This window comes from Mya arenaria, chromosome 3, assembly GCF_026914265.1.
Source record: "Mya arenaria isolate MELC-2E11 chromosome 3, ASM2691426v1".
In the NCBI taxonomy this organism is placed as follows: Eukaryota; Metazoa; Mollusca; class Bivalvia; order Myida; family Myidae; genus Mya; species Mya arenaria.
Window position 1 is genome coordinate 6,570,322 of NC_069124.1, and position 17,327 is coordinate 6,587,648.

The 17,327-nt window shown below is 34.8% G+C and overlaps 1 protein-coding gene across 1 annotated transcript; it reads left to right on the top strand.

Annotated features, from left to right (window-relative positions):
• Positions 1-2,086: 2,086 nt before the first annotated feature.
• Positions 2,087-16,645, top strand: LOC128228912 (uncharacterized). Its single transcript, XM_052940458.1, has 6 exons — positions 2,087-2,542; positions 2,698-2,762; positions 13,572-13,734; positions 13,967-14,056; positions 15,869-15,973; positions 16,294-16,645. The coding sequence occupies exons 1-6, from the start codon at positions 2,267-2,269 to the stop codon at positions 16,567-16,569; spliced, it is 975 nt and encodes a 324-aa protein (XP_052796418.1). The 5' UTR covers positions 2,087-2,266; the 3' UTR covers positions 16,570-16,645.
• The last annotated feature ends 682 nt before the right edge of the window (positions 16,646-17,327 follow it).

The window sequence follows — 17,327 nt, forward strand, 5'->3', positions numbered from 1 at the left end:
GACGATGATGATGATGATGATGATGATGATGATGATGATGATGATGATGATGATGATGATGATGATGATGATGATGATGATGATGGGCTCTTAGGACTCGTGCCCCACGATCACATGGAGTACTGAATACGTCATCGTTAGTTGAATTCATACCAAGTTATTTCCTGCGGTCGCGATAGGACTAAACCCTAAAGCTCTCTTCCCATCTACTCTGAAATATCAGTTGGAGTCTAGTGAGAAGTTTTGTTAAGTCTACAAAGCATACATCACTGACATGAAATGTACCCTCAAAACAGTCAGATGCTACGAAAGCATGCTATGGATTCCATTTAATTAAGAATTTTCCCCTTTACTTCATTAATAATTATGCTTTGTTTATAAAACAGGCCTCGATTGGCAAAGTAAAATATAGTCTGTATCGAACGTTTATAGTACTGGAATGACTCGTAGTTTTTTTAGTTTTGACAGAACAAAATACGCATTATGAATAAATTAAAGTGACACACTGTTTTCGTAAAATAAAATGATAAAACATGTTCTACAACTAATGGTTTGTGTATAAATTACTTGACACATAATGTACACTTTGAAGATGTCAAACGATTTTTCTTTTAATGTAACTGCTTATATACGGTATAGACAACGAACAACATAAAAACAATAGCATTTCCGCTAACATGCAACTTATGCTCGAGATTTAGGTAATGATCTTGTACTCGTTCGGTCTTTCGAAGTTCGCAGTGAATATAATAAGGTGTACTTCGCAGACATACCGAAATGAATGTTCCCGTCATTGTATTTAATGTAAAACTTTACAATGCAAACACGTCTTGCATCACTTGATAAATGGTTGCATTTTCCAAAACGTATCAACGTATAAAGCCAATTATCGTAGGAGTACTGTGGGAAACATATATTGCCCATAAATTACAAAACTACAGTCGAACCCCGTTCGCTCGAACTCCCAGGGAACGTCGAAAATACCTTCAGCCTCGGAAAATTCGAGCTAAGCGGGAATGCTTGCATTCAGTTTGAAGAAACCGGTTCTTTACATCAAGTTCGAGTCAAAGGGGATTTCGAGCCAAGCGAGATCGAGCCAACGGGGTTCGACTGTATTTACGCAACCCCGTAAGTTAGGACAGCGTCGAGACACAAGGGACGTTTGGTTTACAATTTAGAAAAATATAGTCTATATTGAACGTGCCTAATACCATCTTACGGGATAAGTAAGGCTTAGAATGTTTTCGAGACACTGGTCCCTGGCTTATAGCGATATTTGAACAATATCCTTAAGGAGGTTCCTCCAACATTTACTTATATCGATATTAATTTTGTTTTGATTAAAACCGAATTTTTAAAGATTGACTTTCAATAATATGGCTCCAAAGCTGCACTCTCACAGAATGAACGTTTTGACAACTTTTTACATTTGTGTCGTTGAACGAGCCAATTTAAGCGAAATGCATGGAAATCAGCGATATAAGACTGCTGACAAAAACAAATCACAGATTTTCATATTCAAGTTCAAAAATTGATGTTTTATGCATTTTTCTTAAACCGTTAGTAACACTTTAAGCCATAAAACATTAATTTTCAATGGAAGTATGAAAAACTGCGATCTGATCTTTTGTCTTATATCACTAATGTTCAGATATTTACGCAAAAATTAGCTCATTCCAAGACAAAAAATAATAAAGTAGTCAAAACGGCAAATCTGTGAGAGTCCAGCTTTAAAGCAGATAAGGTCTTTGAATTTGTATAAACTAATTTTAATGTTGAGTATCTGTCAAATGTATGTCTGTTATTTGAGATGTAAACTGTACCTTATTCGCCTTACTTTTCTTATTAATGCCATCTTTCATTTACATCAATATGTCTAATTACTAAACCACAAACTCACAAAAATTGTTGTTTATTAGTTGAATAATGTTTAAAGATTGCAATTTATTACGTGTTATCTGATATAATCGTTTGTATTGTAATCTATTTGCTATATTTAAAGTGCCTTTAAATCTGATTTATAAGTTTCTATGTATTATGATATTCAACATAAAGGCTTGGATTGAAGTGTTTGGTTAAGCGTAAACAAAACTTGATTTGTTGGAGTGTCAAGTTCTATTATCTTTGAAGTTCACAATAAGCTACCATAAGCGGAAAGGCACATTTAAAGTAACCTCAATGTGTTTAATGAATTCACAAACCAGGAAGTTAAAACTATTCGCAAAATCAAGTTCATCGAATTCCTGCTTGAGTTACTAGACGAGTAATGGCGAAACTAATTACTGCAGAATGTCTTACTAAATTGATAACATTGTACAAATCGTTGGATGATAATGAAAGAATAAAGCTGGGAAAAGAGGCACAGAAAGAATGGTTTGAAGTCGTAGGGAAAATAAATAAAACACGGACCAGAGAGAAGAAAGATCTACAATGCATTGAAACGTTTATTGAGAATGTGGCTAATGGACAAAACCTAAGACCACTTAAGATGTTAGACGTCGCTAAAGGCGCATTTGAAAAACATGTGTCACCATTTCTCGATGTAAGTAAATGAGCATGTATTTAAGTATAATACACGTATAACACTAAAAGAGAAAAAACCTTAATACTTTTACAAGCCAAAATGTTATTTTACCGCATTTTAATGTAAATAATGATGTAACTCATAACATTGTTGCAAGAATATTTGTCTTCAAGGAGGAAAAAAGAATCGCGGAGAAAACGGTGTCGAATGATATCCATCCCAAGACTTTCACTGAAAGGTAAAACTCCTTCTGTTTCACCTACTCATTGGCTCAAGTTGATGGTTGCTTCCATGAGGCTATATGTTTAGTTTTGCACGTATAGTTTAATCTTGGGACTAATAAAAAAAGTGGAGCATTCATAAACCTGTGAGGTGAGGTTGAGCGCTCATCAACTTGTTAGTTGATGTAAAGCGGCAATAAATCTATTAGGAAAAAGTGAGCACTCATTAACCTGTGATGCGAGGTTGAGCGGTCATACACCTTATATGCGAGCTGAACATTTATACACCTGTAATATGAGGTTGAACATTCATACACCTGTAATATGAGGTTGAACATTCATACACCTGTAATGTGAGGTTGAACATTCATACACCTGTAATGTGAGGTTGAACATGTATATACCTGTAGTGTGAGGTTGCACATTTATACACCTGTAATGTGAGGTCGAACATTCATACACATGTAATGTGAGGGTGAACATTCATACATCTGTAATGTGAGGCTGAACATTCATACACCTGTAATATGAGGTTGAACATTCATACACCTGTAATATGAGGTTGAACATTCATACACCTGTAATGTGAGGCTGAACATTCATACACCTGTAATGTGAGGTTGAACATTCATACACCTGTAATATGAGGTTGAACATTCATACACCTGTAATATGAGGTTGAACATTCATACACCTGTAATGTGAGGCAGAACATTCATACACTTGTAATGTGAGGGTAAACATTCATACATCTGTAATGTGAGGGTGAACATTCATACACCTGTAATATGAGGTTGAACATTCATACACCTGTAATGTGAGGTTGAACATGTATACACCTGTAGTGTGAGGTTGCACATTTATACACCTGTAATGTGAGGTCGAACATTCATACACATGTAATGTGAGGGTGAACATTCATACATCTGTAATGTGGGGTTGAACATTCATACACATGTAATGTGAGGGTGAACATTCATACATCTGTAATGTGAGGTTGAACATTCATACAACTGTAATGTGAGGTTGAACATTCATACACCTGTAATGTGAGGTTGAACATTCATACACCTGTAATGTGAGGGTGAACATTCATACACCTGTAATGAGAGGTTGAATATTCATACACCTATAATGTGAGGTTGCACATTTATACACCTGTTATGTGAGGGTGAACATTCATACACCTGCAATGTGAGGTTGAACATTAATAAACCTGTAATTCGAGGTTGGACATTCATAGACCTGTTATGTGAGGTTGAACATTCATAAACCTGTAATGTGAGGTTGAACTTTCATAGACCTGTTATGTGAAGTTGAACATTCACAAAACCTGTTATGTGAGGTTAAACATTCAAAAACCTGTAATGTGAGGTTGAACATTCATTAACCTGTAATGTGAGGCTGAACATTCATACACCTGTAATGTAAGCTCGAACATTCATAAACCTGTAATGTGAGGTCGAACATTCATAAACCTGTAATTTGAGGTCGAACATTCATACACCTGTAATGTTAGGTTGAACATTCATACACCTGTAATGTGAGGTTGAACATTCATACACCTGTAATGTGAGATTGAACATTCATTCACCTGAAATATGAGGTTGAACATTCATACACCTGTAATATGAGGTTGAACATTCATACACCTGTAATGTGAGATTGAACATTCATACACCTATAATTTGTGGTTGCACATTTATACACCTGTAATGTGAGGGTGAACATTCATACACCTGTAATGTGAGGTTGAACATTAATAAACCTGTAATTCGAGGTTGGACATTCATAGACCTTTTATGTGAGGTTAAACATTCATACACCTGTAATGTGATGGTGAACATTCATACACCTGTAATGTGGGTTTAAACAGTTATACACCTGTAATGTGGGGTTGAACATCTTTAAAACTGTATTGTGAGATTGAAAATTCATACACCTGTAATGTGAGGGTGAACATTCATACACCTGTAATTTGAGGGTAAACATTCATTCACCTGTAATGTGAGGTTGATCATTTATCAACCTGTTTGTAAGGTTGAGCGCTAATAAACCTGTTATGGGGGGCTGGGCGCTCATATACCTGTTTGTGAGGATGAGCTCGCACAGACCTGTTATGTGAGGTTCAGAGCTTGAAAACCTATTAAGTGAGGTTTAAACGTTTATATACTTGTAATGCGAGGTCAAACATTCATAAAAGCCTGTTATATGAGGTTGAAAATTCATTAACCTGTAATGCGAGGTCAAACATTCTTATATACTTGTTATGTGAGTTTGAACATTCATTAACCTATAATGCGAGGTCAAACATTCTTATATACCTGTTATGTGAGATTGAACATTCATTAATCTGTAATTCGAGGTCAAACATTCTTATATACCTGTTATGTGAGATTGAACATTCATTAACCTGTAATGCGAGGTCAAACATTCTTATATACCTGTTATGTGAGATTGGCATTCATTAACCTGTAATGCGAGGTCAAACATTCTTATATACCTGTTATGTGAGATTGAACATTCATTAACCTGTAATGCGAGGTCAAACATTCTTATATACCTGTTATGTGAGATTGAACATTCAATAACCTATAATGCGAGGTCAAACATTCTTATATACCTGTTATGTGAGATTGAATATTCATTAAACCTGTAATGCGAGGTCAAACATTCTTATATACCTGTTATGTGAAATTGAACATTCATTAACCTGTAATGCAAGGTCAAACATTCTTATATACCTGTTATGTGAGATTGACATTCATTAACCTGTAATGAGAGGTCAAACATTCTTATATACCTGTTATGTGAGATTGAACATTCATTAACCTGTAATGCGAGGTCAAACATTCTATTATACCTGTTATGTGAGATTGAACATTCATTAATCTGTAATGCGAGGTCAAACATTCTTATATACCTGTTATGTGAGATTGAACATTCATTAACCTGTAATGCGAGGTCAAACATTCTTATATACCTGTTATGTGAGATTGAACATTCATTAACCTGTAATGCGAGGTCAAACATTCTTAAATACCTGTTATGTGAGGTTGAACATTCATACACCTGTAATGTGATATTGAGCATTCATACACCTATAATTTGTGGTTGCACATTTATACACCTGTAATGTGAGGGTGAACATTCATACACCTGTAATGTGAGGTTGAACATTAATAAACCTGTAATTCGAGGTTGGACATTCATAGACCTTTTATGTGAGGTTAAACATTCATACACCTGTAATGTGATGGTGAACATTCATACACCTGTAATGTGGGTTTAAACAGTTATACACCTGTAATGTGGGGTTGAACATCTTTAAAACTGTATTGTGAGATTGAAAATTCATACACCTGTAATGTGAGGGTGAACATTCATACACCTGTAATTTGAGGGTAAACATTCATTCACCTGTAATGTGAGGTTGATCATTTATCAACCTGTTTGTAAGGTTGAGCGCTAATAAACCTGTTATGGGGGGCTGGGCGCTCATATACCTGTTTGTGAGGATGAGCTCGCACAGACCTGTTATGTGAGGTTCAGAGCTTGAAAACCTATTAAGTGAGGTTTAAACGTTTATATACTTGTAATGCGAGGTCAAACATTCATAAAAGCCTGTTATATGAGGTTGAAAATTCATTAACCTGTAATGCGAGGTCAAACATTCTTATATACTTGTTATGTGAGTTTGAACATTCATTAACCTGTAATGCGAGGTCAAACATTCTTATATACCTGTTATGTGAGATTGACATTCATTAACCTGTAATGCGAGGTCAAACATTCTTATATACCTGTTATGTGAGATTGAACATTCATTAACCTGTAATGCGAGGTGAAACATTCTTATATGCCTGTTATGTGAGATTGAACATTCATTAATCTGTAATGCGAGGTCAAACATTCTTATATACCTGTTATGTGAGATTGAACATTCATTAACCTGTAATGCGAGGTCAAACATTCTTTTATACCTGTTATTTGAGATTGAACATTCATTAACCTATAATGCGAGGTCAAACATTCTTATATACCTGTTATGTGAGATTGAACATTCATTAACCTATAATGCGAGGTCAAACATTCTTATATACCTGTTATGTGAGATTGAACATTCATTAACCTGTAATGCGAGGTCAAACATTCTTATATACCTGTTATGTGAGATTGGCATTCATTAACCTGTAATGCGAGGTCAAACATTCTTATATACCTTTTATGTGAGATTGAACATTCATTAACCTATAATGCGAGGTCAGACATTCTTATATACCTGTTATGTGAGATTGAACATGCATTAACCTGTAATGCGAGGTCAAACATTCTTATATACCTGTTATTTGAGATTGAACATTCATTAATCTGTAATGCGAGGTCAAACATTCTTATATACCTGTTATGTGAGATTGACATTCATTAACCTGTAATGCGAGGTCAAACATTCTTATATACCTGTTATGTGAGATTGACATTCATTAACCTGTAATGCGAGGTCAAACATTCTTATATACCTGTTATGTGAGATTTACATTCATTAACCTATAATGCGAGATCAAACATTCTTATATACCTGTTATGTGAGATTTACATTCATTAACCTATAATGCGAGATCAAACATTCTTATATACCTGTTATGTGAGATTTACATTCATTAACCTGTAATGCGAGGTCAAACATTCTTATATACCTGTTATGTGAGATTTACATTCATTAACCTATAATGCGAGGTCAAACATTCTTATATACCTGTTATGTGAGATTTACATTCATTAACCTATAATGCGAGATCAAACATTCTTATTTACCTGTTATGTGAGATTTACATTCATTAACCTGTAATGCGAGATCAAACATTCTTATATACCTGTTATGTGAGATTTACATTCATTAACCTGTAATGCGAGATCAAACATGTATAATTATGTTATGTGAGATTGAACATTCATAGACATTTATACAAGGTTGAAAATTGAAAAATCTGTTATGTGAGGTTGGACATTTAACTGTTATGCAAGGTTGAACTTTTATCAAACTTTTTTGCGGTTGAACATCCATAAACATTTTATTCGAGGTTGAGCAGTCATAAAATGGTCATGTAAGGTTAAACATTGATTAGCCTGTTATGCGAGATTGAACGTTCACAAACCTTTATTCAAGGTTAAACATTCATAAACCTGTTTTGAGGTTGAACATTCATAAACTGTTATGTGCGGTTGAACTTTCATAATCCTTTTTTTAGGTTTAACATTCATACACTGTTGTGCGAGGTTAAACATTCATATTCTGTTATGCGAGGTTGAACTTTCATAATCCTGTTATGCAAGCTTGAACATTCATACACTCTCATGCGTGGTTGTGCATTCATAAACTGTTATTCGAGGTCGAACATTGAAAACCCGGTTAGGTTGAACATTCATAAACCTATTATGCGGGATCGAACTTCATAAACATTGTTATGTGAGGTTAAGCGCTCATAAACCTGTTATGTGAGGATGGGCACTCATAAACCTGTTATGTGAGGATGGGCACTCATAAACCTGTGATGTGAGGTTGAACATTCAAAAACTGTTATGTGAGGTTGAACATTCATAAACTGTTTTGGGAGGTTGAACATTCATAAACTGGTATGTGAGGTTGAACATTCATAAACTGTTTTGGGAGGTTGAACATTCATTAACTGTTTTGGGAGGTTGAACATTCATAAATTGTTATACGAGGTTGAATATTTAAAAACCGGTTATGTGAGTTTCATTTTTTTTAACTGTTATGCAAGGTTGAACTTTCATAACCCAGTTATTCGACATTAAACATTCATATACATGTTATTCGAGGTGGACCGTTAATAAAACATTTTGTGAGGTTGAACATTCATAAACGTTTTATGCGGGGTCGAACATTCATTAACTGTAATGTGAGGTTGAACAATTATTAAACTGCAATGCAAGGTTGTTTTATCTTTAACCTGTCATTCGACGTTGAACATTCATGAACCTGTTATTTGAAATTGAACAATCATAAACATTGTTATGTGAGGTTGAGCGTTCATGTACCTATTATGTGATGTTGGAAACTGAAAACCCTGAACATTCATATACCTGCTATGTGAGGTTGAACATTCATAAGCTGTTATGTGAGGTTGAACATTCATATACCTGTTATGTGAGGTTGAACATTCATAAGCTGTTATGTGAGGTTGAACATTCATAAGCTGTTATGTGAGGTTGAACATTCATAAACTGTTATGTGAGGTTGAACATTCATAAACTGTTATGTGAGGTTGAACATTCATATACCTGTTTTATAAGGTTGAACATTCATAAACTGTTATGTGAGGTTGAACATTCATAAACTGTTATGTGAGGTTGAACATTCATAAACTGTTATGTGAGGTTGAACATTCATAAACTGTTATGTGAGGTTGAACATTCATATACCTGTTTTATAAGGTTGAACATTCATAAGCTGTTATGTGAGGTTGAACATTCATACACCTGTTTTATAAGGTTGAACATTCATAAACTGTTATGTGAGGTTGAACATTCATAAACTGTTATGTGATGTTGAACATTCATATACCTGTTTTATAAGGTTGAACATTCATAAACTGTTATGTGAGGTTGAACATTCATATACCTGTTTTATAAGGTTGAACATTCATAAGCTGTTATGTGAGGTTGAACATTCATACACCTGTTTTATAAGGTTGAACATTCATAAACTGTTATGTGAGGTTGAACATTCATAAACTGTTATGTGAGGTTGAACATTCATATACCTGTTATGTGAGGTTGAACATTCATAAACTGGTATGTGAGGTTGAACATTCATAAACTGTTATGTGAGGTTGAACATTCATATACCTGTTTTATAAGGTTGAACATTCATAAACTGTTATGTGAGGTTGAACATTCATAAGCTGTTATGTGAGGTTGAACATTCATAAACTGTTATGTGAGGTTGAACATTCATATACCTGTTATGTGAGGTTGAACATTCATAAACTGTTATGTGAGGTTGAACATTCATATACCTGTTTTATAAGGTTGAACATTCATAAGCTGTTATGTGAGGTTGAACATTCATAAGCTGTTATGTGAGGTTGAACATTCATAAACTGTTATGTGAGGTTGAACATTCATATACCTGTTTTATAAGGTTGAACATTCATAAGCTGTTATGTGAGGTTGAACATTCATATACCTGTTTTATAAGGTTGAACATTCATATACCTGTTATGTGAGGTTGAACATTCATAAACTGTTATGTGAGGTTGAACATTCATAAACTGTTATGTGAGGTTGAACATTCATAAACTGTTATGTGAGGTTGAACATTCATAAGCTGTTATGTGAGGTTGAACATTCATACACCTGTTTTATAAGGTTGAACATTCATAAACTGTTATGTGAGGTTGAACATTCATAAACTGTTATGTGAGGTTGAATATTCATATACCTGTTATGTGAGGTTGAACATTCATAAACTGGTATGTGAGGTTGAACATTCATAAACTGTTATGTGAGGTTGAACATTCATATACCTGTTTTATAAGGTTGAACATTCATAAGCTGTTATGTGAGGTTGAACATTCATATACCTGTTATGTGAGGTTGACCATTCATAAGCTGTTATGTGAGGTTGAACATTCATAAGCTGTTATGTGAGGTTGAACATTCATAAACTGTTATGTGAGGTTGAACATTCATACACCTGTTATGTGAGGTTGAACATTCATAAACTGGTATGTGAGGTTGAACATTCATACACCTGTAATGTGAGGTTGAACATTCATAAACTGGTATGTGAGGTTGAACATTCATAAACTGGTATGTGAGGTTGAACATTCATAAGCTGTTATGTGAGGTTGAACATTCATAAACTGTTATGTGAGGTTGAACATTCATAAACTGTTATGTGAGGTTGAACATTCATAAACTGTTATGTGAGGTTGAACATTCATAAACTGGTATGTGAGGTTGAACATTCATATACCTGTTTTATAAGGTTGAACATTCATATACCTGTTATGTGAGGTTGAACATTCATAAACTGTTATGTGAGGTTGAACATTCATAAACTGTTATGTGAGGTTGAACATTCATAAACTGGTATGTGAGGTTGAACATTCATAAACTGTTATGTGAGGTTGAACATTCATAAGCTGTTATGTGAGGTTGAACATTCATAAACTGGTATGTGAGGTTGAACATTCATAAACTGTTATGTGAGGTTGAACATTCATAAACTGTTATGTGAGGTTGAACATTCATAAACTGTTATGTGAGGTTGAACATTCATAAACTGGTATGTGAGGTTGAACATTCATAAACTGTTATGTGAGGTTGAACATTCATAAACTGTTATGTGAGGTTGAACATTCATAAACTGGTATGTGAGGTTGAACATTCATAAACATTGTTATGTGAGGTTGATTATTCATAAACTGTTATGTGAGGTTGAACATTCATAAACTGTTATGTGAGGTTGAACATTCATAAACTGTTATGTGAGGTTGAACATTCATAAACTGGTATGTGAGGTTGAACATTCATAAACTGTTATGTGAGGTTGAACATTCATAAGCTGTTATGTGAGGTTGAACATTCATAAACTGGTATGTGAGGTTGAACATTCATAAACTGTTATGTGAGGTTGAACATTCATAAACTGTTATGTGAGGTTGAACATTCATAAACTGTTATGTGAGGTTGAACATTCATAAACTGTTATGTGAGGTTGAACATTCATAAACTGTTATGTGAGGTTGAACATTCATAAGCTGTTATGTGAGGTTGAACATTCATAAGCTGTTATGTGAGGTTGAACATTCATAAACTGTTATGTGAGGTTGAACATTCATATACCTGTTTTATAAGGTTGAACATTCATATACCTGTTATGTGAGGTTGAACATTCATAAACTGTTATGTGAGGTTGAACATTCATAAACTGTTATGTGAGGTTGAACATTCATAAACTGGTATGTGAGGTTGAACATTCATAAACTGTTATGTGAGGTTGAACATTCATAAACTGGTTTGTGAGGTTGAACATTCATAAACTGGTATGTGAGGTTGAACATTCATAAACTGGTATGTGAGGTTGAACATTCATAAACTGTTATGTGAGGTTGAACATTCATAAACTGGTATGTGAGGTTGAACATTAATAAACTGTTATGTGAGGTTGAACATTCATAAACTGGTTTGTGAGGTTGAACATTCATAAACTGGTTTGTGAGGTTGAACATTCATAAACTGGTATGTGAGGTTGAACATTCATAAACTGGTATGTGAGGTTGAACATTCATAAACTGTTATGTGAGGTTGAACATTCATAAACTGTTATGTGAGGTTGAACATTCATAAACTGGTATGTGAGGTTGAACATTAATAAACTGTTATGTGAGGTTGAACATTCATAAACTGGTTTGTGAGGTTGAACATTCATAAACTGGTATGTGAGGTTGAACATTCATAAACTGGTATGTGAGGTTGAACATTCATAAACTGTTATGTGAGGTTGAACATTCATAAACTGGTATGTGAGGTTGAACATTAATAAACTGTTATGTGAGGTTGAACATTCATAAACTGGTTTGTGAGGTTGAACATTCATAAACTGGTTTGTGAGGTTGAACATTCATAAACTGGTATGTGAGGTTGAACATTCATAAACTGGTATGTGAGGTTGAACATTCATAAACTGGTATGTGAGGTTGAACTTTTATAAACTGTTATGTGAGGTTGAACATTCATAAACTGGTATGTGAGGTTGAACATTCATAAACTGGTATGTACGTTTGAACATCCATACACCTGTAATGTGAGGTTGAACATTCATAAACTGATATGTGAGGTTGAACATTTATAAACCTGTTATGTGAGGTTGGACATTCATAAACTGTTAATCCAGGTTGAACATTGATTTTTAACATTCATCTACTGGTTTCTGAAGTTAAATATTCATAAACCTGTCATTCTATATGTATTGCTCATAAACTGGTTTTAATACTTGTGATTTTTAATTTAAATTACATTGAAGGCGGTAACGCGAATATCAACTGATAATGATATATTTTATATTAGTGCAATGCGTTGAATGTCTTTCGTTAAGTGTGTGTAAGACTTGGCCGTTGAGCCTTTTTAAAAGCATCTTGGTTACGTTTAAGGCGGCAGGTCGTGTTTCTATAGTGTCCATTGTATTATCATTAATGTGTATACATGTACATAAAGTGTCGGTGCTTTTTATTACCATGACAGGCCAAATAGCAAAACAAAACTTCCTACGTCTAATTGGTTGCACTCTGACAATATGACTATTAGATCGTGACTTAAGTAGAACAACTGCAAACATTTGTCTTTATACGACTATTTCCCCAGCAGAGCTATTGAAAAAAATGTCTTCGTACGGTTGTAAGCGGACCGTGCACGAGAATTTCGAGTAATCCAACTAGCCGATACATTGTATTTAGAATTACCATGATAATAATCTAATGTGTATCTTTCGGAAAATATTTCTATTTATTTATTAATAAATCAGTATTTATTTATTAATGAATGCATTTATTTGCTCATTAAAATATGCAATACACTTATCGTCGTATAAGTCAGATACAGTTACTCGTTTTTTCTTCAAAATTGTCCTCTTACAGACGTAATAAACTGGTGTTCGTCCTAGCCAAACGGCTTCTTACGCTTATAAGAGGACACTTTTGAAGAAAAACTCGTACTGTATCTATTACATATTATATAACACAGTATGACAATAATCATTTTAACATTTTAATTATAATGACATAAGTATGAACCCTTAGATCTACCGACACATTCACCCAAACAAGCAAGGGAATAGCAGAACGCTACCAAAGTATCCGGCATTCAGATGATATTTCTAGCCAGTGGGACAATGCGTATGACGAACTAAAAGCACGATATACTGACAAAGACATTGAGGGCATTCTGCTTGGGATATTGCAGGTTTTGTATCCGAACAATGTTGCTCGTCTTATGTAATTGTGCCCTTTTGTATCAAATTAATACCTTGTAAAAGTATCAACAAATTTTCGGTATGTATGTAGATGAATATCCACAGTCAGAAAAAAATGATACACGTACGGACAACTGCAGAAGGAAACATTAATTTAAGGTAGGGTAAGGTAATATTTTTTTTTTCATTTCCTGATAATGTTCCTTACTTCTTTTTTTACAGAAGGCGTATCTTAAGTGTCGAAAAGAAGCAGACCGTACTTTGAACGCTTTGATAACTTCTGAAAAAGAAATCATACAAGGAAGCAGAGCGGTAAGATGTTGAAATTCTCTGATCTTACTACTACCAAAAAAATATCCTTTCTTATTTGCCCATTTAATTAATAACGGCTTTCCAAGGCGGAAGGCCTTACATTATAGTTAACATGCTATATGTACATCCATGCGTGCTGATTGGTACTAAGGCCATTCAATCTTCTTGTTATTGTGATACAATGCTTCTTTCTCGCTATTGTAACGCCACGCAACCTTTTTTGTAATTGTATAGCCATGCTACCTTTGTGTTATTGCAAAGTCATGGTACATTTTCGCTATTGTATGGCCATGCTACCTTTCTGCGAGTGTAAGGTCATGATAATTATTGTTAATGTATGTACATGCCCCCTTCTTGCTATTGTATGGCAATGATACCTTCTTGCTATGGAAAGGCCACGCTACCTTCTCGTTATTTTGATGCAATGCTACATTCTTGCTGTTATAAAGTCATGCTACCTTCTTGTTATTGCATGGCCATTCCACGTCTTGTTATTGTTAGGCCACACTAACTACTCGCAATTGTAATGTCATGTTTCATTCTTGGAATTGAAAGATAAGGTACTTTGTTGGTATTGGCAGGTCTTGTAATGTAATGCCATGCTACCTCCTTGTTATTGTAAGGTCATGCTACCTTCTTGTTTTGTAATGTCATGCTACCTTCTTGTTATTGTATTGTCATGCTACCTTCTTGTTATTGTAAGGTCATGCTACCTTATTGTTATTGTAATGTCATGCTTCCTTCTTGTTATTGTTATGCCATGCTACCTTCTTTTTATTGCATGGTCATGCTTCCTTCTTGTTATAATAAGGTCAAACAACCTTTTTTGTTGTTACATTGTCATGCTACCTTTTTGTTATTGCATGGTCATGCTACCTTTTTGTTATTGCATGGTAATGCTACCTTCTTGTTATTGTATTTTCATGCTATGTTAGTGAATGGTCATGCTACCTCTTTTTATTGCATGGTCATTCTACCTTCTTGTTATTGCACGGTCATGCTACCTTCTTATTATTGCATGGGAATGCTACCTTTTTGTTATTGCATGGTCATTCTACCTTCTTTTTATTGCACGGTCATGCTACCTTCTTGTTATTGCATGGGAATGCTACCTTCTTGTTATTGCACGGTCATGCTACCTTCTTGTTATTGCACGGTAATGCTACCTTCTTGTTATTGCACGGTCATGTTACCTTCTTGTTATTGCATGGTAATGCTACCTTCTTGTTATTGCACGGTCATGCTACCTTCTTGTTATTGCATGGGAATGCTACCTTCTTTTTATTACATGGTCATGCCGCCTTCTTGTTATTACATGATCATGTAACTTTCTTGTTATTTCATGGTCATGCAACCACCTCTTTAGTGTAAGGTCATTCTACCTTCTTGTTATTGCACGGTCATGCTACCTTCTTGTTATTGCATGGGAATGCTACCTTTTTGTTATTGCATGGTCATGCTACCTTCTTGTTATTGCACGGTCATGCTAACTTCTTGTTATTGCATGGTACTGCTACCTTCTTGTTATTGCACGGTCATGCTACCTTCTTGTTATTGCATGGGAATGCTACCTTCTTTTTATTACATGGTTATGCTGCCTTCTTGTTATTACATGGTCATGTATCTTTCTTGTTATTTCATGGTCATGCAACCACCTCTTTAGTGAAACGTCATGCTACCTTCTTGCTATCGTAACTATCATGCTATTATAAGGTCCTGTTACCTTCTTGGTATTGTCAGGCCATGCTAACGATTTTATTTAGCGAGAAAACTAGCGAAGAATAGCATGCAAAATAGTTTTGTTTTTTTCAGGGGTCAAAAGGAAACATTATTCAAGAGGAAAATGGAGCAGCTCTGGCACTTTTGAAGCAGTACATTCATGTGCACGCTAAGTATGCAGTTCCCAGGATGCAAAAGGTATTATTTGTCAATTTAAAGAGTTGTCCTTGTTTAAGAACTTATTTCAATTATTTTAGCAAATGTTTTCGAATTCACATTAGCAATGAGTCCTATATACAAAATGCTATAATTCGAGTTAAATTTCATTATCTGCGAAAGTCTTACTGGTAAAATGAAATATCTTAGCTCAGTAAAATAGTTTACTAACTCGACTATTAAAAGAATCGATTCAGTCGACATTCACTACTTTTTTCTTGTATAAGTAAGTCTTTACTGCTAAGAGTGCAGTGTTTCATTTTATGTTCATTTTTATACATTGTTTCATTGTATACTCGCAGACATTTCTGAAGACGAAATTGATGAAAGGCTACACAGCTGAGTCCTTCAGCCATCTGACAGTATTTGCACAAGACTGTGTAGAGGTATGCTGGTACATGGCCGTCGAAGATCCTCCCATTGTTTTAGACACCACCGGTCCGGGAAGTCCCTTTGAGACGGCATTGTACGATTTCTATATCAAGAAGGGATCTAAGATTGACCAGATAGTTTGGCCGGCTCTTCGCATCTTCAAAAGCGGTCTGATACTTGCCAAAGGCGTTGCATCAGGAAAATGAAACAAAAACACTTCATGCAATATACTTGATATCATATGTTACTATGTTGACGGAAAGTTATAAATTTAAACACACAGGTTGTTTGTTTGCTGCTTGGTCTATGTAATACAGAGAAACACATCCATATAATCTTCTTGCCACTTTGTGTTGTTCCCTTAATAATTATGTCAACTGTTTGTTTTTCGAACAAAGGTCTTACAACACACAAACGCACGCACGCACGCACACACGCACGCACGCAAACATAACATATTTGCGAATACTGTGTCCGACAGTATTTGAAATGCTTTGAACATATTTTATCATTTTTGTCAATATTATCCTGTATTATTTTATACTAGTCCAGTTTTGTTTACAAAATACTTCAGAAAAGCACCAAATTCGGAACACGCTTTACTGAGGACTACAAAAAAATATTGAGACCTAGACCCATGCTTAAAATCCTCTCGTAAGAAGGTAGCGAGTCCATACAAGAACATGAATGTATCATAACCTTAATTTAGCAAAATGTAACATGGATTACAGTAACAAGACGGTAGTGTGGCCATTGAATCACAAGAAGGTGTCATGACCTAACAATAACAACTAGGAAACATGTCTTTCTATTCAAAGATGGTAACATGACCTTTCAAATGCAAGAAGGTAGAATGGATGGTTTTCCCAAGGCGAGTTTGTTGTACTCAAGACTAAACTTTATTTCCATGCTATTGCACTTGACCATGCTCATGAGCAGAATAATAAGCTCACCAAAGGAAACG

Bases quoted from the DNA above. Each gene is read 5' to 3' on its own strand.
- LOC128228912 (XM_052940458.1), top strand. From the start codon at position 2,267: ATGGCGAAACTAATTACTGCAGAATGTCTTACTAAATTGATAACATTG. The intron at 14,057-15,868 runs GTAAGATGTTGA...TGTTTTTTTCAG, and splicing joins TCATACAAGGAAGCAGAGCG to GGGTCAAAAGGAAACATTAT. The intron at 15,974-16,293 runs GTATTATTTGTC...GTATACTCGCAG, and splicing joins CAGTTCCCAGGATGCAAAAG to ACATTTCTGAAGACGAAATT.